Raw genomic sequence first — 21,330 nt, 5'->3', positions numbered from 1 at the left:
GGAGATAGGGCAATCTCAATAGTGTCCACAAGGGGAGGAGTACAAATGTCGCCACGGTATTCGTTCCATTGACCCCACACCTTCACCCATGCCCTGGGTCTACCCCTGGCCACATAAACAGTTTTCTCACGGAACATGGACCAGTCCATATTATCCTCCCATTGCGAGAGGGCGGGGGGCCTGGAGGCCCCCCAGAGTTGGGCAATATCTCGCTTCGCGATCATGTAGCCCAGGGTGGCCCATCTAGTCTGCGCCACCGAATAGTCCGTGGGCTCCCAAACATTCAAAAGACAGCGACGAGGTTCCGGTCGCAAGGACACCCCCGTCACCACAGTCATCAGATCAAGCACGGCCACCCAATAAGCAGCCACCATCGGGCACTCCCAAAGAATATGCAGGAAAGTAGCCCGCAAACCACATCCACGCTTACACAGGCCATCGGAGGAAAAGCCCATCACCATGAGTCGCGGTCCCGTAATATACACCCGATGAAGGATCTTCAATTGGACCAGACGGAGTCGAGCCGGTATAGCCACCTCCTTCGGAGAGGAGAGGGCCGATTGCCAATCCTCATCATCAAGTTCCAACCCATCCCCCATCCACTGTTCCCGAAGTCGGGCCAATAATTCAGTCCGATTGTTGATCAACTTTTTATAGATCAGGGAGATAGTGCTATCAGGAAGATGTCCGTCAAGGATACGGTCTTCAAGTGGGGAAGAGTCAGGCGGAATCTCACCAGGGGCAAACACCGAAACCAAAGCGTGCCTGATCTGTAAATAACGAAAGAATTCCCGACTACTCAGGCCGTAGTCAGCCTGGAGGGCCTGAAACGGCCGCACAGAACCCTTAGAATATACATCCCCCACTTTGGAAATCCCAATCAAGTCCCAGCGGTCAAAACCCTTGGAAGACCAAAGACCGCCCAGACGTTCCGAAGCATAGAGCGGCGTTGCCAACGTCAAGCGATCCTCCCAGCCCAGGCTCACATTCACAGCACGCCACACAGTCAAAGCAGTCAAAGTAGGCCCCACAAGATGGCGCCCAGCGGAGCGAGAATAAAGTACTCTATTAAAGTCACCTCCCGGAAGCTGAAATTTATCCATCTCAAACGCCGGATTACGACCCGGAGAGAACATAGCGTGATTAATAGCGGACAGATGGGAAGCCCAGTAGTATCTCTTAATGTCGGGGAGCGCCATGCCCCCATCGTACCATGGGATAGAAAGTTTCGCGAGAGCAAAGCGCGGTCGCCCATCCCAAATAAGTTGTCTCTGAAGACTCTCAATCTCCCGAAAATAGGTCTTGGGGATAGGATCATAATAATTCTGGAGAGCGTAGAGAAACCGCGGTAGTGACATCATCTTAAACAGGGCCGCCCGACCCAGCGGAGACAGAGGAAGTTTGCGCCAGCGGGCAACGTCCAAACGGAGCCTAAGCAACGGGGGAAGGAGATTACGATCAAAACGCAGGGAAGGATCCAAGGTAACAAAAACCCCCAAGTATTTGAAACCATCCCGGACCACCTGAAGAGGAAGTCTACTCGGTAACGGAGGCAAAATACCAGACAAAACATATACACAGGATTTAGACCAGTTGATGACAAGGCCTGAATTTGCGCCAAAGGACGCAAGAACGTCAAATAGAACAGATAAAGACTTGCGAGGAGAAGTGAGATACAAAAGGATGTCGTCCGCATAAAGCGAGACGCGGTCTTCGAAATCCGGGGCCCAACGAATACCTTTAAGGGACGGTTCCCAACGGAGCCAGGCCGCCAACGGTTCAAGAGCGAGCGCGAACAACAAAGGGGACAAGGGGCAACCCTGACGGGTACCCCTGCCCAAGGAGAAGGGGGCCGACACTCTACCGTTCACTACAACTTGCGCCAGAGGTTCCGCGTACAACAGCCTAACCCAGCTAATAAACTCGCACCCGAATCCAAATTTCTCAAGCGTCGCCCATAAATAGGGCCACTCCACAGTATCAAAGGCCATGGAGGCATCCAGGGACGCCAAAATGGCCGGTTCAGTCAGAAGCCCCGCCCTCGCCAGCGCGCCGTGGAGCCGACGTAAATTCAGAGCAGTGTTGCGATGCGGGATAAAGCCAGACTGATCCGGATGGACCAACTCCCCAAGAACCGCAAGGAGACGGGTCGCCAAAAGTTTAGCCAACACCTTAGGTTCAACATTCAATAGAGATATGGGCCTATACGAGGAACAGAGGTCACGCGGTTTACCCTCTTTGGGAATGACGACGATTGTCGCCAGACGCTGATCATAGGGAAGCATGGTCCGCTCACGAGCTTCTAGAAACATGGCGCGGAGATACGGCGCCACCTTATCGGGGCATAACTTATACAACTCAATAGGCAAACCGTTCGGGCCCAATGCTTTGCCCGAACGGAGCGATCGAACTGCATTAGCTACCTCATCATTCGTAAAAGGGGAGTCCAAAGCAATACGGTCCAGGTCGGTGACACAGGGCAAGGCGATATCACGCAGAAGAAGGCGGGAGTCGGCAATATCTCTCACGGACACGGGGGCATATACCACACGGAAATATTCCGCAAAACGATCGACGATGGCGGTCGGATCTATCACATTCTCACCACTCGCAGACTGAATCACGGGCACCACACGATTAACTCTTTCTTTCTTGTCCAACCACGCTAGGAGTTTGCCCGCTTTGTCACCCACATCGTACAGTCTTCCCTGCTGCTCACGAAACATCACCTTCGCAGCGTCAGTGACCAAAGATTTATATGCAAACTGTTTTAGACCCAGGGCATGGAGTTTGTCAGGCGTGACACCAGATTCCAACTCGTCCTCCAAAGCAGAGATCTCCCCCTCAAGGTCCACCACCTCCTTCCTCCCGGCCCTCTTAGCTTCAACAATCAGGGAAAGGGCCTGTCCACGAATCACAGTTTTAAAAGCCTCCCACAGGGACACAGCCGAAGAGACCGACCCCTCATTTTCCAGGAAATATGAATCCATGGACTTGAGCAAGAGGGTACGAGTCTCAGGGGAGGAAAGATACCAAGGGTTAATGGGAGCCACTCGGCCCGCCGCCTCTACCCCAACCTCGAAACGAAGCCAAAGCGGCGAGTGGTCAGAAATACCCCTCGGCAAGTGTAAAATCTCACGAACTGCCGATGATTGGGCTGCGGGCATCAGGAAATAATCCAGCCGGGACAGACTGCCATGGGCCCCAGAATGGAAGGTGTATTGGAGCTGAGTCGGATGCAACAGTCGCCAGCAGTCCACAAGGCCAAAGGTGTCTAAAAACCCACCCAACCACTGCTGAGCTAGCGGGGTATCTCTAGGGGGATGGCGATCGTGAAGGCCGGAGAGCACCGAATTAAAATCACCGGCGAGAAAGAGAGTGCTATCAGGGAGATCCAACAGAACACGGCCCAAGTCAGTAAAAGTAGAGGCCTGCAAACCCGGGGGAACATAAACATTGAAGAGAGATAGGGTACGGCCTTCATACCTACCCACCAGGACAGTATATCTCCCACGGTCATCATGAATCACCTCATCAATAGCCAGGGGGAGGGAGGTTCGAACAAGAATACCCACCCCCCTAGAGCCAGAGGTAAACCCTGAGTGCGCCACAAGGCGGTAGCCCCATCTATTCATTGCATAACAAACATTACCAATCAAATGGGTTTCTTGCATGAAAACAATGTCCGGTGACAAACGTCGTATACATTTTAAGACCACACTGCGCTTAATACGATCTCCCAGGCCATTAACGTTCCAGGAAAGAAATTTCAACCCTCTACCCCCCATCCCAACCACCCGAGCCAAAACCCCCCGTCCATGAGCTAGACATCAGAAACAGCAGCAAACACAGGAGCAGATCGCCTTGAAAAGAACACACAAAAAAGAAAAAACTTCCCAACCCCCCTCCCCCCAACTGAAGAGAAACACCCCCCACCCTGCACCCCTGCAAAAAGCTAAAGAGCCACCCCAACCTGCAGTGTGCCTGTCGCCCAAGAACCCCTATTCTACACAAAGACCCCGGAGGAGGAAAGGTCTCCGTTCCATCCACCCCCCGACCTCAGCAAGAACAAAAAAACCAACGAAAAGACAGAATTATCACAATGTAGAGGGACGCCGGCCAATACCCCTGAGAATGTATTCAAAATAAAACAAAAGAGCCGAACAGTTAGATCTCCACACCACCTTCGGCACCGCCAGGGTGAGCGGCGGATTCTGTCTCAGGAGGACGTTCAGGCAATGAGTCCAGCCAGTCATTAACAGCATCTGGCCGATCAAAGAAAAGGGTACGTTCATTGTACTCAACCCGGAGTCTAGTGGGAAAAAGCATGGCGTAGCGTAGGCCCCGATCCCGGAGACGTTTCTTAGCGCCACGAAACTCCATACGTTGTTTCTGAACCTGTTGGGAAAAGTCCGGGTAAAAGTTCACCGTAGCATTCTCAAAGGCCACCGGGCCCTTCACCCGCGAGGCCTGCAGGATAGCGTCCCGGTCCCTATAATGAAAAAGCTTCGCTACAATAGGTCTCGGCGGGGCTCCCGGCTTGACTTTGCCCCCTGGAACACGATGTGCACGTTCCACCGTGAAGAATTTCGTGAGACCAGAAGGGGCCAAATGGTTCAAGACCAGATCCTCAACCAGGAGATCCACCGAGTGGGGTTCAGGGTTTTCCGGTACACCAACCAGGCGAACATTGCAGCGACGCGCCCTGTTTTCAAAGTCCTCCAGGCGACGGGTCATGAAGTCGTTCCCCCGACGGAGGTTCCCAATCTCTGTTTGGAGCTCCGAGACATCGTTCGTAAGGCTAGAGGATTTAATATCCAGTGATTGTACCCTCTCATTCGTCTTGCCGAGATCAGCACGAATCAGATTCACCTCAATAGCCACGGTGTCAAGCTTGTGGGCCAAGGCCTCGTACTGTAGGCCGATGGATTCCTTCACACCCGAGATGGCGCCCATGATATCCTGTAAGGAGGGCTCCGCCGATTCTTCCAAAAGTCGCTCGGACGCAATACTAGAACCAGGCAGGGCAGCTCCGGGGGACCCCTTAGAATGGGTATAACGGTCCATGACATTTGATTGAACTGGAGCTCCGCGCAGAGGTGTTTTCGTCTTGCGCGTCTCCCTGTCCCCTCTGCCCGCCATTTTGAAGATGCGTCACAGGACAAGCCACCAGGTTCGACGGGCCCGACACCCAAAGTACAGAATCAAAAGTACAGAAAAAGGGGGCACCACTCGGGTAGAGGTCGCCAAACCAGCAAATAGGTCAGATGAAAGCCCAACAGCCGATCTGCCTCCAAATCGCAGTCGCAACACGACATCCACAGCCGTGGCCCAAGTCCGAACGGAATCGAAACCGAAACTTAGGAAGGGGGGACCCACAAGGCCAGATCTCCTACCGATGTTGTTCAATTGCAGGACGGCTACAGCACCGCACCCCGTCCCGGGCGCACCTCAAGGGCGGAGCCCAAAAGTTCAGAGCACCATAACTCAGGAACACGAGATCCAAATCGATTTCTGAAAAGTGCCAGGGTAATCAGCCAAACGTCCCCTACACGAATTCTTGCAAGAGATCAGGATTCAGCCAGGATAAATTGTCGGGAGCGGCGAGGGTCCGGAGAGCGCTGTGCTCAAGCGGCCATCTCGGATGCCCGCCAAGCTCCTCCCCCTCTCTACTTTTAATAGGCAGCAAACTATTGACTCCTTAAAGGAACAAAGCCACCATTCTGGCTTGCTTAAAGCAAATATATCTACGATCGAAGTGAGCAGTTCTAGGAATTCCACACAGTAGAAATAGAAAATAACCTAATTGTATAGCTCCTTCATTGAGGCCAGACCCACTAGCATCTAATTTGTTGCTGAACAAAACATATCATCATGTCACCACATATTATTGTAAACTCCTTTTAATGCGTTTATCATTATGTACCATTGTAAGCCTGTAGGCCATTCATTGTATGACTCAATCGATAAACAGTGTTTCCATTTGTCTCCTTGCAAATTACCCTCTAGAAACATTAATGAAGGTTGCCAATTTTTTAGTTTGTGTGCCAAAATTGTTTTCTTTTCCAGGCTTTTCAAGAAATTTTGGACCAGCCCTGTGACAATGAAAGCCAGGCTGAACCGGGAACAGGTAGGAATTTTGTGTTTTTTTATGCTGGTTAAAGTGAGTCTGGGGTGACCAACTCCTTTCAGATCATTACGGACATGGTTTCCAGTCTTGAAATTATGTGTGATCAGCTAATGCATTTTACGTGTTGTAGTTGTGCTTTGCTTTCATTGAACTAACACACGACAAAATATTGATTTGTGGGTTAAAAGTTCCTCACTCGAGACAGTGTCTTTAATGACATAGAGTACGGTGGTCTGATGTGGCGACAGTGTAGTACACGTTACTTTTTAGATTCACTTCGCGAAAACATGAGACATTAAGTTGAAACATCCCATAACAATTTAGGTTCCCATTCTAATTGTAAGTGCAAATCATGATAAGGACATAACCTCCCATTTGCACCTGAATTGGCATTCCAGCATAGGTGCAGATTGTGCATGGTGGGGAGTTTTGCCCACACAAAACCTGATGCATATCAGACAGATAGCTCACTTTTGGAGTTTGCAAACCTCATATGGGTGAGTAAGTTGTGCTATTACTGCTTAATCAAGAAGACAAAAAAGTGATGGGTGGATTGTTTGAACTAATTTTAGCCACAACCAAAGACCTTCTTTCTGTTGCCATCATGTTACTTCAGACAGGAACCACCCATATGCAAATCAACCCTGGTTCTGCTCCAGTAGGAACAGGTCACCCGAAAACTGTACGTCTCAGTCCACTCTAAACAGGCTCACGAGCTACTCCAGACTGGTTTCAGCCTATTTTGGCCTCATTAGGGTGCACCTTGAGGCCTATAGCACAGTGAGTGCAAGAGTCACATCTAAGTATACCCATCTCACAGTGCGTCGCACTGAAGAAAACAAAAAAGGAGATCAGTGGACTGCCAGAGTTAATCGCAAGCACTGGTAACTACTCTGAGCCACAATCCAGTCCATTGTCTATTTGCCCACCATGCCACCTCAGGTAGAAACCAGCCATGTGCAACTCAGTCTTGGTCCTGCTCTGGTAGGAACAGTGCAGCCGGAACTGACAGGCGAGGTCCACTCTCAAGAGGTTTGGGGTGTTTTTCTGTTCAGAGGGGACCTGACTTAGCATTTCAGGCAGGATTGTTCCCACGGGGGCAGAACGAATGCTGATTTGTATATAGCTAGTCTTTGCCAGAAGTGGCAGAGTGGGTGAAAAACAATGGACTGGAATGTGACCCTGAGCAACTGCCAGTGGTTGAGACTATTTGTAAGCATTCCACCCATTATCTGTGTGTTTTTCATTAGCTCGTTATGCCTTATTCAGAGGTGCATATTTAGATTTGGGGGTAAATTGCCAACCCAGAAAATACTTTACCCCTTGGCATCACTATTTCATGGGTGCACAGTTTGTGCCTATGACGAATCACAATTTGCATGACACATAGAATTAAGTCCTAATTGTCGAATTCATCTGTATGTTCCTACTAAAGACAAGAGGTCTTTCATTTGATAGGTCAGCCTTTCATTACACTTGAGATGTGATAACTGGTTGTAGAGGTTTCTGGCAGTAAAATGGAAACATTGCAATCCAAACTTTACTTTCGCTTTCTCACTAAAAATACGTTCTGTTGAAGGATGTTGTTCTATGAACTTCTGTGTGTTTTACCATAGGGAGTTCTACATTCTTGGACAAGGGAATGCTAGACAACTACATAGACAGTGAGCATGGGGTATGAATGCAAAAATACACTTTGACTGGACAGCCAAAATTCTTGCAGTGCCCGTCTTCGGACTCGTATGCTGTGGTCATTTGGAAACAAAACATTGTCATAGATTTATTAAATGAAACCAAATAACAAATCAGGAAAAACCAAATGGGTAGGAACTGACGTATTAGAGATTCTGACAGGATTAATGCATTGCTACTCAAATCACTAAGGGCCATATAGAGTTTAGGTGAGACGTGATTACTTTAACAAGCATTTGCAATGCAATAGGTCTCGCATTAGGAAAGTGTGAGCTATTGGTATTGTAAATGAAATTTTTTTTAAATATGTGTTGGCTTTGAAAATATATAAATTAATAGCATTGTTATTCACAAAGCCAATAGCTTACACTTTCCTAATGCGAGTCCTATTGGCTATGGCAATGCTTGTTGGTAGCAAGCAAGGACAGTGCTGTTGTGGTGCTGAGTGATGATGTGGTTGGGCTGAGTGATGTGGTGGTGTATTAGAGTGATGTGGTGGTGTCCCAGAGTGATGTGGTGGTGTCCCAGAGTGATGTGGTGGTGTCCCCGAGTGATGTGGTGGTGTCCTCGAGTGATGTGGTGGTGTCCCTGAGTGATGTGGTGGTGTCCCCGAGTGATGTGGTGGTGCCCCGAGTGATGTGGTGGTGTCCCTGAGTGAAGTGGTGGTGTTCCTGAGTGATGTGGTGGTGTCCCTGAGTGATGTGGTGGTGTTCCTGAGTGATGTGGTGGTGTCGCTGAGTGATGTGGTGGTGCTCCTGAGTGATGTGGTGGTGTCCCTGAGTGATGTGGTGGTGTTCCTGAGTGATTTGGTGGTGTTTCTGAGTGATGTGGTGGTGTCCCTGAGTGATGTGGTGGTGTCCCTGAGTGATGTGGTTGTGTCCCCCAGTGATGTGGTGGTGTCCCCGAGTGATGTGGTGGTGTCCCCGTGTGATGTGGTGGTGTCCCCGAGTGATGAGGTGGTGTTCCTGAGTGATGTGGTGGTGTCCCTGAGTGATGTGGTGGTGTCCCTGAGTGATGTGGTAGTGCCCCTGAGTGGTGCCCCTGAGTAATGTGGTGGTGTCCCTGAGTGGTGTGGTGGTGTCCCTGAGTGATGTGGTGGTGCCCCTGAGTAATGTGGTGGTGTCCCTGAGTGATGTGGTGGTGTTCCTGAGTGATGTGGTGGTGTCCCTGAGTGATGTGGTGGTGTCCCTGAGTGATGTGGTGGTGCCTCTGAGTGGTGCCCTTGAGTGGTGTGGTGGTGTCCCCGAGTGATGTGGTGGTGTCCCCGAGTGATGTGGTTGTGTCCCTGAGTGATATGGTGGTGTCCCCGAGGGATGTGGTGGTGTCCCGAGTGATGTGGTGGTGTTCCTGAGTGATGTGGTGGTGTCCCTGAGTGATGTGGTGGTGTCCCCGAGTGATGTGGTGGTGCCCCTGAGTGGTGCCCCTGAGTAATGTTGTGGTGTCCCTTAGTGATGTGGTGGTGTTCCTGAGTGATGTGGTGGTGTCCCTGAGTGATGTGGTGGTGTCCCTGAGTGATGTGGTGGTGTCCCTGAGTGATATGGTGGTGCCGCTGAGTGATGTGGTGGTGCCCCTGAGTGATGTGGTGGTGTCCCTGAGGGATGTGGTGGTGTTCCTGAGTGATGTGGTGTGTGAGGGTGAGGGTGTGTGGGGTTGTGAGGGGGTAAGGGTGAGTGAGGGTGAGACGGTTGTGAGGGTGAGGGGTGTGAGGGTGTGAGGTTGTGAGGGTGAGTGAGGGTGTGTGAGGGTGGGTGAGGGTGTCAGGGTGAGTGAGGGTGTGTGAGGGTGAGGGAGGGTGAGGGTGACGGGGTGAGGGTGATGGGTGTGAGGGTGTGTGAGGGTGAGGGTGTGTGAGGGTGAGGGGGTGTGAGGGTGAGGAGGTGTGAGGGTGAGGGTCCGAAGTAAATGGTGGCAGGGCAGACATCATAAGACAGAGAGAAGAGACTGCGTGGTGACTGCATTGGTCAGTTTCAGAATCAGGAGGGGCAGAGTCAGCACAGTCTGCGAAGGATCAACGTGTCTTGAGGTAAAGCATAGCGGATGCAGCATTGCAGATCGCAAGTCGAGTGTTTTCAAGCTGAGTGTCGCTAGAAAGATGGCAACACGGCAACAGCATTGGAGGAGCAAGGCTACTGTAAACAAGCACGGTAGGCTTTCACTTTCGTCCAGAAACAAGCTCTCGGCATTGCTGGGGTGGGCGGGGGAGCGGCAGCCTTTGAAGTCTGATGCCGAGGCACAGACAAATCGTGGTGTGTTATGTGGCTGGCATTATGTGTGCACGCGCATAGATCACATGAACTGTATGCGATCGCTGCCGTTTTGGTAGACTGTTCTTTTCCGCTTACTATAATTTCGACGGAGCAATGAACAAGCGCATTGGCTCAGGCGAGACCTAAAAATCAAGTACAGGGAGGCCCTCCGTCCTCCGGGTCTGTGATTGGTCACAAAGTTGTGCGTAAGTTTGTACTTTGCTATCCTGTTACTAATTAGTTCGCTGGCACCGCATTATAGGAGTTCATCACAATAGGTGGGTCCTATTATGTGCTATCTTTATATGGCTTCTAGTACTAAGGCAATCAAATGGAAAGGAAACCATAATAAAGCAAAATATTACTGTTAGTCTTGCAGTTGTTTTGGTTGTGCTTGTTCAGTAGGATAAAACTATGAACTGCGTTGGTGAAACAATTTTTGTAACCATCTAGCTGATTGTGATGATATAATCGATTATGTCAATTTTTACTGATTACTATAACATTGGAAATTAATAAGTGTGAAATGTAATGCTGAGGCTTCTCTGTTCTTTCAGTTCACAAATTAAAGTAGCGGATTCTCATCTACTCCGCTACAAAGATGAGACGAGCAATAGGGTTATTGATTTAAAAACTGTCAACATTTATGAAATACTGAAATGGAATTGGGTAGGCCTCACAATTCCTCAGTGGGTTGATGGTAGAATCGTTAACATAGTTTCGAATGAAGAGATACTAATTTAGCTCTAATAAATATTAACCTGGAGCATCATTTAGCCCTGCCTTCACTGGCCCATAGCAGCCTGCTTACACAATGTGTAATCCCCATCATATGATAGAAAAGACAACTGCTGATTTTTTGTCAAATGCCTGGATCCCAGTCTCCTCTAAATGGCCCCCTCACAATTTTTCTGGTGAAGGGTATTGTAAGAAATTGGGTTATTAGTTGAGGAGGCTAAGTACCCACCTCTAGCAGTAATCACAGTCCTTGTCAGACTGGACCCTTAAAGTCACCAACTTAATCTGAGCTCAAGCCCTGGTAGCTGTTGCACACAGCAGGCAGGTTTAAATTAGACTCAATGCTTAAAATATTAATGAAGTACCAAAACAGAAATAACGTTGAAATGGAAAACAATAAGTATCCCAAAATGAATTAGAAAAAAAAGAAATTTTTAATAAACAAAATGACAACAAAATGAAAGTTTTACGTAGAAATAGCGCCAATAAGTGCCAATGACAGTCAATGGTTGCTGTGGAACATGACCTAGGTGCTATTTGAGGATGGCGCGTGTTACATACACTAACCAGGTTCGTACTGGTCAAAGATTTGACTTTCTGACTACAGTCCTTTAATTCCCAATTCACCACAGTAGTACACTTCTAAAGCCCCATCAGGACCTCAGGGGAGGCTCTAATAGGCCGAGGCTAAGATGTCTACTCCAGGTCCAGTTTCCACTGGTCAGCTGGGCAATTGCAGGAACAGGCCTCTTGCAGATTTCTGTGTTCCTGTAGCTTTAACTTGAGGTCAACCTTATGGCCCATGGATTCTACTTCTTTGTCCTGGGTACAAGAGGAAGAGCAGATTCAGTGCTCTAGGCTTTTCTCGGGTCTCAGACCGCAGGTTCAGTCCTCCTCTGATCTTCTGCAGGTCCAGGAGTGTTCTGAAGTGGGTGCCTGAAGATGCCACATTTATGCCTAGCACAAGCTAGTGGGTGGGACTGATGTCTTGGGATGCCCTAACTAATGGGGTAAAGGCTAGCAGGGCGAACCCTACCCAAAATAGCTGAAGTGTTCGCCCACACTTAACTTGGGCTTTGAAGTCTGTGCATGTGTGTGTGTATGTGTGTGTGTGTGAGTGTATGTGTGTGTGTGCGTGCGCACATGAGGAGTTTACTCTGGTAATCGTTGTATCCCCCACATCTTAAAATAAAATCCAGATTAGGCAGTCCCTGCACCCCAACCAACTGAGAGACAACAGGCTGGTAGAATAAAGCTGATCTTTAAGCAACCAGACAGTGGATATACCCAAATGTTTTGGTGTTCTGTTTCCCTCATTTGAAGTACACCCCAAATGTTATAGGTAACCCCAGCAGATGTGTCAAACAGGTCTTGACACTTCATCAGATTCTGACACTGTGATGTCAACAAAAGACCCACTGTGGGGGCAAAAGAACGGTACAGGCCTGGATGTTAGCTACATCTTTGGGAAAGTGTAGGGCTCTTTGAAGTTAATTAAGTCCTTGGGCATAGCTGACAGGTCATCCTATCATGGGCACATCAACAGCTCTACATATCTAAGGCCTTTTGTCCCTGCCCTGGGATCAAGTTCACACCTCATGCACACCTATTAAAATACTAATTACTTACTGGCAGAAGTGGAAGAACAAAAGGCAGATTTTAAAAGTCATCACAGCTCTGACACGACCAGGGAATTGGGCTTGTAATAAATATATTAAAGCTAGAACTAAATAATTTATAGCTGTTTCCTTGCTGGAGATAACATTTGTTAAACTTAATTTTTGATCTAAATACTTTCCTATTGAACAGTCAACCCTGCTACATTGAAAATAGCTTTTAGGTCTTTTTCACTAAAATTACATGTTTAACATTAAACATTTACATGTCCTACTTCTTAATACCATGCACCCTGCATTGTAGGCAATGAGGCCTACTTAGGAGTGATTTATACATATTTAAAAGAAATGTTTAGAATTGTCAAAATGGGTTATTTCAACAGGTCAAATTTGCAGTTAAAACCTGCACAACCAGGTTACTGGTGGCAGACCAGGAGTTGTGCTTACATTGTCACTGTAGTGGATGATACAGTTAGTTTTGCAGTCCACTTGTGACATTTAACTTACAGGAACGGTCCTAGGTACCATATTCTAGGGACTTGTAAGTCCCAATGGACTCCGCTCTGACTCCCCATCATCTTATTACAGTTAGAGAACAGCAACTTGAGAGATATGCCAAGGCCGTTTTTGGATTTACATCTAAATTGGGTTCTAAGCCATTGAATGTAATTTTATTTATTTATTTATTTAAACTTATAAGGCGCACAGCTACCCGCAATGGGTTTCCCGGCGCCAAGGGAAAGACTGAAGAAGAAAAACTACAAGACTTAAAGAAGGGACGGCTGTTCGGAGAAACAGTGTTACTGAAATAACCTATTGCTGAAAAAGCCAAGTTTTTAATCCTTTGCGGAACTTAACAAAGTCAGTTTCCAACTTCAGTCTCACTGGTAAGGCATTCCACGTTTTAGTGGCCAGATGCGAAAAGGAGCGGCCGCCCATCTTCACCAGCCTAAATCTAGGAACGACAAACTCTCCCTTACCTGCAGATCTAAGGGTACGGCTAGGAGTATAGGCATGAATAAGACTTTGTAGGTATTTGGGGGCAGAGCCCTGTTTAATCTTAAAAATATAACATAAAGCCTTAAACTTGATTCTATTTTTAATTTCTAGCCAATGCAAATCGCGAAGGGCAGGGAGTGCCGATGCTTTCCGGGGAACATTGCGTAGCAGCCGTGCGGCTGCATTTTGGGCCACCTGGAGTTTTCTCAACCTAGTCAGATCAGCACCAAGGTACAGGACATCGCCTGTAGTCCAGGCGTGATGTTATCAAAGCCTGGACCACTGTCCTTTGGGTGGTGGTCGGAAGCATCCACAGGATTTTTTGGAGCCATTTGAGGGTGGCAAAATAAATGGCAGCCACTTTGACAGCCTGTTGTCGCATCGTGAGTTTCTCATCGATTAAGAAACCGAGGTTGCGAACCTGAGCCACAGGCTTGGGAGTAGGACCCATACTCTCGGGCCAATGTTGTGGGCCCCAGAGATCTTTGTCTTTACCCAGGATTACAATCTCGGTCTTATCACCGTTCAGCCTCAGGAAGTTTGCCTTCATCCAATCAGCCACCTGAGACAGCCCTAATTTAAGAGCCGAGACATTGCTGCCATCCCCTCCAGATAGAGTGAAAATAATTTGTGTGTCATCGGCGTACAGAATAGCGTTAAGCCAGCTCCTTCCACAATAGTGGCCAGGGGTCTAATATAGATGTTAAAGAGTAATGGACTAAGGATAGACTCCTGGGGCACGCCGTACGCCGATGCACAAATTTTAGATGATGCTTTAGCCGAGAAAACCTGGAAGGTGCGCCCTCTCAGAAAAGAAGCTATCCAAGTAAGGGCCGAACCCCCAACTCCCAAGGATTGAAGGGAAGAGAGAAGAATGGAATGAGACACAGTATCGAAAGCTGCGCTTAAATCCAACAGGATAAGCGCCGATGTCTCCCCGCGATCGACACTGTGTCTCAAATTCTCGGTAACTCCCAAAAGAGTGGTTTCTGTGGAGTAGTGGGCCCTGAAACCAGATTGGGAAAATTTTAGAAATCTTTAAAAGTAAATGTATTTCGTTCCCAACCTATGGCACCGAACAATGCGTGCCTGCTGAAGCCATGAGGATCCAAAGTATTGAAAATGTATTTTTATGTAGATTGTTCTTTATCACACCCAGCACTTCCAGTCTGGTCTGCTATTCTGAGTTTAGTGTTACATATATAAAGATTATTATTAAATTCTGCCCCCCCCAGCCATCTTGCTTTCGATTTGGGCAAAAGGTGCACATCTTTGAATTGTTCTTTTAAATTGTCTTGCTCTGGAGAATGGCCTGCTGATCCCATGGCTCAAGTATGTGGGAGATGAATTTGCTAGGCTAGAAGGTCTGAGATTTACCCTTTTCCTTTCCCAGAATTTTTTGCCAAAGAGAGCCAATTTAGCAATTATTTGTAGACACCTGTAGGGAGTCCATGTTTTCGGTAGAACGTGTTAAAACTTGTGTAGCGGATCACATGATTATGTCATCTTACAATGCAATAGAATGTTATCTTATGTTGATTCAAAACCAATGTCACTGATTTCTAGTCTTATGGTCTAAGCTTAATTTAGTTTATTTGTTTTTTGCTTTTTCTGAAACGTTTATTAAGCAGTGCACGGACATTAGAAATGCTATGTCTTAGTACTCAATCAACTTTCCTGCTTTTAAATGAAATAATCTTTTTTCTTTTTTAAAAAAAATTGGTTACTATGTGGTTATTTTTTCTTATTTTTTCATGTGAATATAATGTATTATGTATTTATGCACTTTTACTTTTCCGGCATCCGTTTTGCCGAATAGAGTTTTATTGATTGATTGATTGGTTGATCCAACTCCAGTTTTCATACTATTAATACATTCAACTAATATGGGCTACAATGTATTTATGAGACTGGATTACATAGCTAGCACTGGTCCAGATGACATTTTGCATCAACAAGCCGGAATTGCATGCATTACACTACTACCGTCTTCCATTCAGTTTTCATGCACCACATGACAAGTCAAAACAAATACATTTGCACCGATTAGCCATTCGAATAATGACATTTTGCCTAGTCTTTAATATGAAGTGTCGGCAGAGCATAACTCCTAAGACAAATAGTGCAGGGAGTAAACAGCATATGTAATTCAGAATGTCTTCACATCAAGTGACGTCACAATGAGTAATGACACACGCTTATATTTTCCTTACAAAATTGAACACGTCTAATTTACAAAAACAACATGTTAACATAATCATGCAGAAATATAAATAAATTTTTGGTTTGTTTTACTTTTTATAAATAATTTTTAGGTTTTCTGCATATCAACGTGTAATTGAGCTCAGAAATGCATGAAAGTTAGGGATCCTCATAGCTGACGAAAGCTGTGTTGCATGTACTGGTAATCGTGAATGATACGGGTCCCTATATTTACTTTGAATGTGTGATTGGTTTATTGCTACAAAAGCATTCCTATCCCCATGCCCCCACCATTTCCCATCGCTGTAATTCCCTACTGACGGCAGACTCTTTTGTTCATTGGTTATGTATATCATTTGAGGATGTGATCACAGTCAGACCTGCCTGTAACAGAATGTGCTTAAATATAACGTCTTTAAATTTCGTATAGATAGTAAACAAAAGTTGCTAGGTGTATTTTTTGAATAGTAAAACTTGGTTGTAATGTTTGTCCTCCTGTTGGTGTTCTTTATCCAGTTTCAAAGCACAAACGTGTGCACACTTGTAGTTAATTAGGAAGTAGAATGGTTAATGGTGTCGAGTTCTTTATTACTTCTCTTTACAATTGGCTCCTCTTCCTGTCTTTTGCCAAATATGGCTTTTTATTTCATCAATAGCTTAGTAGTTCCTCCTTAGTACCTCCCTTTCTCCTGTTGTTACATCCATAAGGATATCCCCTCTTACACGTGTCCTTACTTACTAGCTTTCATTTAGAGTTAGGGAGAACTATTTACGTAATGTCTTGCTGAAGCATTCACAACATGCTGTCCAGCTTTAGGGGGTCATTAGGTTAGCGGGCAGATCACCACCGCCCGTATGGCAGTGGCGATCCGCCCGCTAAAAACCACCACCCTCTTTGAAATTACCCCCTGCCACATTACCATAGAGGGGGGGACCCTGGCAGATGGAAAGACCGTCCGCCAGTTTTCCGCCCAGTCGAAGAGTACACACAGATCCCAGGACTGAGCTCACAATTCAGTCACAATGGTTTTTGCGTACATTCACTAAGTAACTTCACCACATTATTACCACCCGATCAAGTCTGGTTCCTAAAACGGGCTTCCCATCCACCACCTGACAAGTATCGGCTTGCTAGTGGGCACTAACACAGAGACCTCACAGGTAACAAGCAATGCAATACGTCTCGCATTTGCGAGAGTTGGAGCTATTGGTACTGAAAATGACAATGCTTTTTATTTAAGTTTTGAAAACCTACAAGCGGTACGTAAACATGCACTTTGTACTTTGCTTACTACAAGCAAGGCTGGCCGAAGCTGCACCTCTTTTACTGAAGTCTTGCTTCAATCTATTTAACCCACCCCCAATGCTTTTTGGATCACTAATGCATTTTTTAATAGCTGCCCAGTGTTTTAAAGAGGGGTTTCCTGGAACCACACTGGTACCGCTGAGTATCGCCAAGTGAAGCATCTATCCTTGTAACCCCTCCAGTCAGTAAAGCTGAGGCAGTTTACAGCCCGAGGAAATGGTGGTTGCCTTATTATAGATCAATGAGGTTTATAAATGTTTTCCAAATAAGAGGGCAAAAGCATTTCAACAATATAAAACGTTATTGTAGTTTTAACTAAAAATTCCCAAATATAAAAAGAAGTAACACAGGGACAGCTCGTAAACGTGGTTATGTTGTGCCAGTGAAAATAAAGGTATCCCATTAAAACATGTTATAGGGAACAAGTATTCTAACAAACCTAGATTTACACTTTTATTACTACAGCACGATGGGCACGATCCTTGTTGTTGGCACAGTACAGGCCAGATTGGTGCAGCTTTTCTTCATCTGTGCTCTTGCTCTGCTTAAATATCTTGGTTTATAACTTCCACACAAAAAAAGCCCAGCATGACATAAGCCATACATGCAGAGTGTAATATGCTGTTTATTACCATTGGCAAATGAGGGCTGGGACATCATGACCCACTCGAGAATTCACCCCTAGTGAATCATCCTCTTCCCCACTCAGTAATAAGAAATAGCACATGACTCTCTGTGCGTCTGCATATGTGCTACATACTGAATTGTCAGACAGTGACTAACATGGTTGCATAAGTACAGACTTGAGTTATATCTTCACAAAACCCCTTGCCCAATAGTAATGAGAAATATAACGAGATCTACATATAAATACTCAGAATGTTTATTCCAAGAAACGCCCCTTCCTCCTCAGCTGACAGACAGCAAACATTAACAGTGTGAACCTCTGCAGCTTTACAGAGTATGGACCTCATGGCCAGGGCGCCGCCTGTCCTAAGGCAACCAGCAAGATCTAGGCCACGCTTGGCACAGTGCACACAGTGAGTTCATGCTCAACAACATAACAATGCCACGCTCCTGTAAATGGTTGTAGCAGAGGAGTTAAGCCTAAGCTGTGCACCACAACGAGCAAACTATTCGCAAATAAAAGAAATGCAACCGAATTTTAACAATAGGTAGAGAATACTTTCTTTCATATGTATATTCCATTTCACAAAACCAAATATAAGTTATGATAATAGGATCCAATAGGCGTACAGTCCTTGTAATGCTGCAGTTTTTCTGATAACCCCTCAAAGTCGTTAATCACCGGCTCATTTGATTGGAAAGTATGACTTACAACTCTTTTTCTTTGTCTTTAGACAAAGTGTCAGTAGCGTCATACTGGTCACAATGGGCTCAATATACAAGGAAATGTACTCAAACAGAAGTATGCCTACGTTTGGCTTAGATTGATAAATGTCTTGAGATTCATAAAACTGCATTATTTCCAGGCTAAGTTCTTTGGAAATCTATGGAATATGCCTGGAAACTTTAAATCACTTGCGTCAATTTAAGACGAGTGTACATCAAGAGGCATTGGAAGTGAGAGAAACTACATGGAAAATGTTGAGAACACCAAAAAGTTCTAGCTTTATGGAAATTCCCAAGTGCTTTGCATGCTCACTTCCTTCCGGCCACACCCTTGCACCTAATCAAACAGAAAAATGTGCATGTTCTCTTGGATATCCCGAGTCATTTTTAGGAGGTGAGATCCCTTTTCAGCCAGTAGGTGAAAGACGCTGATGATGAAAACCAGTACATAAGCGCAGCCAAGCTCAACACAGTTATAGACTTCTCAAAGTAGAGTTTCTGTCCACAGTGTGAGACATGAGCAAGGTGGAGTACAATTTTGATCTCCTGACCTCCAGCAAAGATTCTGATCTTTCCAGTATCATTTATGCCAATATTGGTTACAATTCGCTGAAGTTACTTCACCTGGGAAACGAGGATGATCATTATGCTGGTTGTCTATTTTAATAGGGCTCCCTCAAGGATGTATGACAGCGGCACGCATGCCTAAACTACTTGAGCCTCTACAACGCAACCTGAACTACGAATGCATCTGAACTACACATTCCTTTACCACACATGCCTTTACCACGATTTTCGTGGTAAAGGCATAATTGGCATAGGGATGTGTGGCAAGTACCCACCCTATCCCTCTTGTCCTTTGCCCTAAAAAGTACCCTGACCCCACCCTGAGCCGTAAAAACTAACCTGAGCCCTAAAAAACACCTCAATCCCCCTAAATTCTAACAACTACCATGACCCCACACCCTGAGCCCTAAAAACTAACCCGACCCCACCTTGAGCCCTTAAAACTACCCTGACCCCCAGCCCTTAAAAACTACACCCCCAAAAACCCGGCCTCAGCCCCACTTACCTCACGGTGCCCTCTACCGATCCTTCCTGTTCCTAGTCCCGCCCATATCAGCATCTAGTCCGCACATATGCCTTAACCACGCATATGCATGGTTGAGGCAAGCGTGATTGCGCTTATGTGCGAACTGTACGCGTTGCTCTGCCTGCTTTGTTCAGTCCGTTTCTCGCTCCGTCAATACTGTGAAATACCACCCATCACAATTATTGCTTTGTAGAACTTCAACCTGGACACAGAGAGTTGAGAATGTTGCCATAGCTGGAGCTGTTCTTGATTTAAGGACGAATACACCTTGCAGATGTACTGTAATCACTTTAAGGTAACAGTAAGGACATCAGACCATCAACGCTCTGCATACGAATTCCCTGGTTAGCGGGAAATGAATCTCTTGAACAAACATCATTGAACCCCTGCTTTGAAATTCTCTCTGGAAGAAATACAGATTTTAAATACTAATAATTTCATTCCATACATAGTGACTTTTTTTAAGTTGGAGATGCTGTTAGTGGAGTTCCTATGTTGTTGTTGGATCTAGCCTAGACTCAGGAATGTCCTTCGATACGAATAGAAAGAACTGCAATAACCAACGGTCAAACCTTCCACTGCTGTGCAGTTTTGCACTCTACTCTTGGACCTTGGGTTAGCCTCTAGATAAAAAATGTAACACATGCTCTGGTTCTGGGCAGCCAAGAGGTTAAGGGTGGAGCATAGTGAACAGAAGAGAGAAATGCAAAACATGGCGGATAGCATACGTCATCCAGGCCCTCACAGGGGTGCTCCCAGTAGAACTTGTATGTACAGAAATGTTTCTCCTCTGCAAGGTCAGTTATTTCCTAATTTTCTATTGTTTTCTGACAGTGTACGCCCATTACATTTCCACCCTATTATAGCCACACCATTATATTGACCCCACAATATCGCCATGGTCACTGTGCCACAATATTGTCTGCCATTACATTGTATAAAGGTATGGCGATGTTAAGGATGCCACATAGTGAGCTACAGTCATTGTTGAAGCAGAGAAAATGAAAGAGAAAAGATAAGTGGACTAATGCATCCATTGTTGAGATCTGTTGTATGTAAAGTGACGTCACACGTTTGACCTGGTCACAGGATTGAGTGGACCACACCTGTGGTCCACTTAACCCTTCGGAGGGCGCTAAAATACCTACTCTTGAGTATGGCAATAACACTTGTTATTAGCACCTAGAGATCAGACAAATGGGGAGTGCTGTACGTAAGTGTTTGTATTTTTATTATTTATTAGGGTTGAACCCGAGCATATTGGGCTGGTACCGCCCATTGTAACCTAGAGCTTAATATATTGTATTGAATTCTTTTCTTAAATTAGGATGTATTGAATTATACTTTGCTTTTCTGCTCCTTTGGTCCGAGATTGAAAAGCTCTTTGAAATAACAAAAGAAGCTACCTTTATTGTGGCTGTCAAAGCTGCCGCAGTGGCCCGCTTGAACCCTAGCACACTACAACACCTTCCAGTCATCAGGAAGTCCACTGGCATTATGCAGGGTTTGTCCTGTCTGCTGTTGAAACCCGGAAACCTATATTAAGTGTTTAAGGACTCGACTTCCACGTCCCTGTGTTTGTGACACACTGAAGTTACAAGAGCAATCGACCTGCCACTGAACACGATGCCCATTTTTGAGAAATATTTGCTTTCATCCGTAACATCCGGTTTAATCTTTTGCATAAAGCTGTATGAAAAAGATTCGAACCAGTTTCCTGTCCTCGCGGCTCCGTGGGGTCTCTGTGGTGAGGATTACTTATTAATCGGAGTTACATATTCACCTGGTGTCGCTGGGGAGTGACATTCCTTTTTCAAATGAGGAATTCCTTAATCACATATTTTTCTACGTGCAACCAAATCTAGTCGAAGGCGTCCTTTCGGAGCTACGGAAAACGATGACTCACTCCTGAAATACCTGCTCACGAATACTTCCTACATCTGATGAAGGCAACA

At 46.0% G+C, this 21,330-nt stretch overlaps 1 protein-coding gene across 1 annotated transcript in view; it reads left to right on the top strand.

Moving 5' to 3' along the window:
- ARHGEF28 (Rho guanine nucleotide exchange factor 28) overlaps nucleotides 1–21,330 on the top strand; it is a 1,107,856-nt gene that overhangs the window by 633,263 nt on the left and 453,263 nt on the right. The window contains exon 9 of the mRNA XM_078675262.1: nucleotides 6,070–6,130. Coding sequence (XP_078531388.1) covers nucleotides 6,070–6,130 — 61 coding nt within the window. The remainder of the gene's footprint in view (nucleotides 1–6,069; nucleotides 6,131–21,330) is intronic.

Source organism: Lissotriton helveticus, chromosome 2_1 (assembly GCF_964261635.1).
Source record: "Lissotriton helveticus chromosome 2_1, aLisHel1.1, whole genome shotgun sequence".
Taxonomy (NCBI): domain Eukaryota; kingdom Metazoa; phylum Chordata; class Amphibia; order Caudata; family Salamandridae; genus Lissotriton; species Lissotriton helveticus.
The sequence above is the reverse complement of the archived record's forward strand: the minus strand, read 5'-3'. Positions and strand labels throughout refer to the sequence as shown.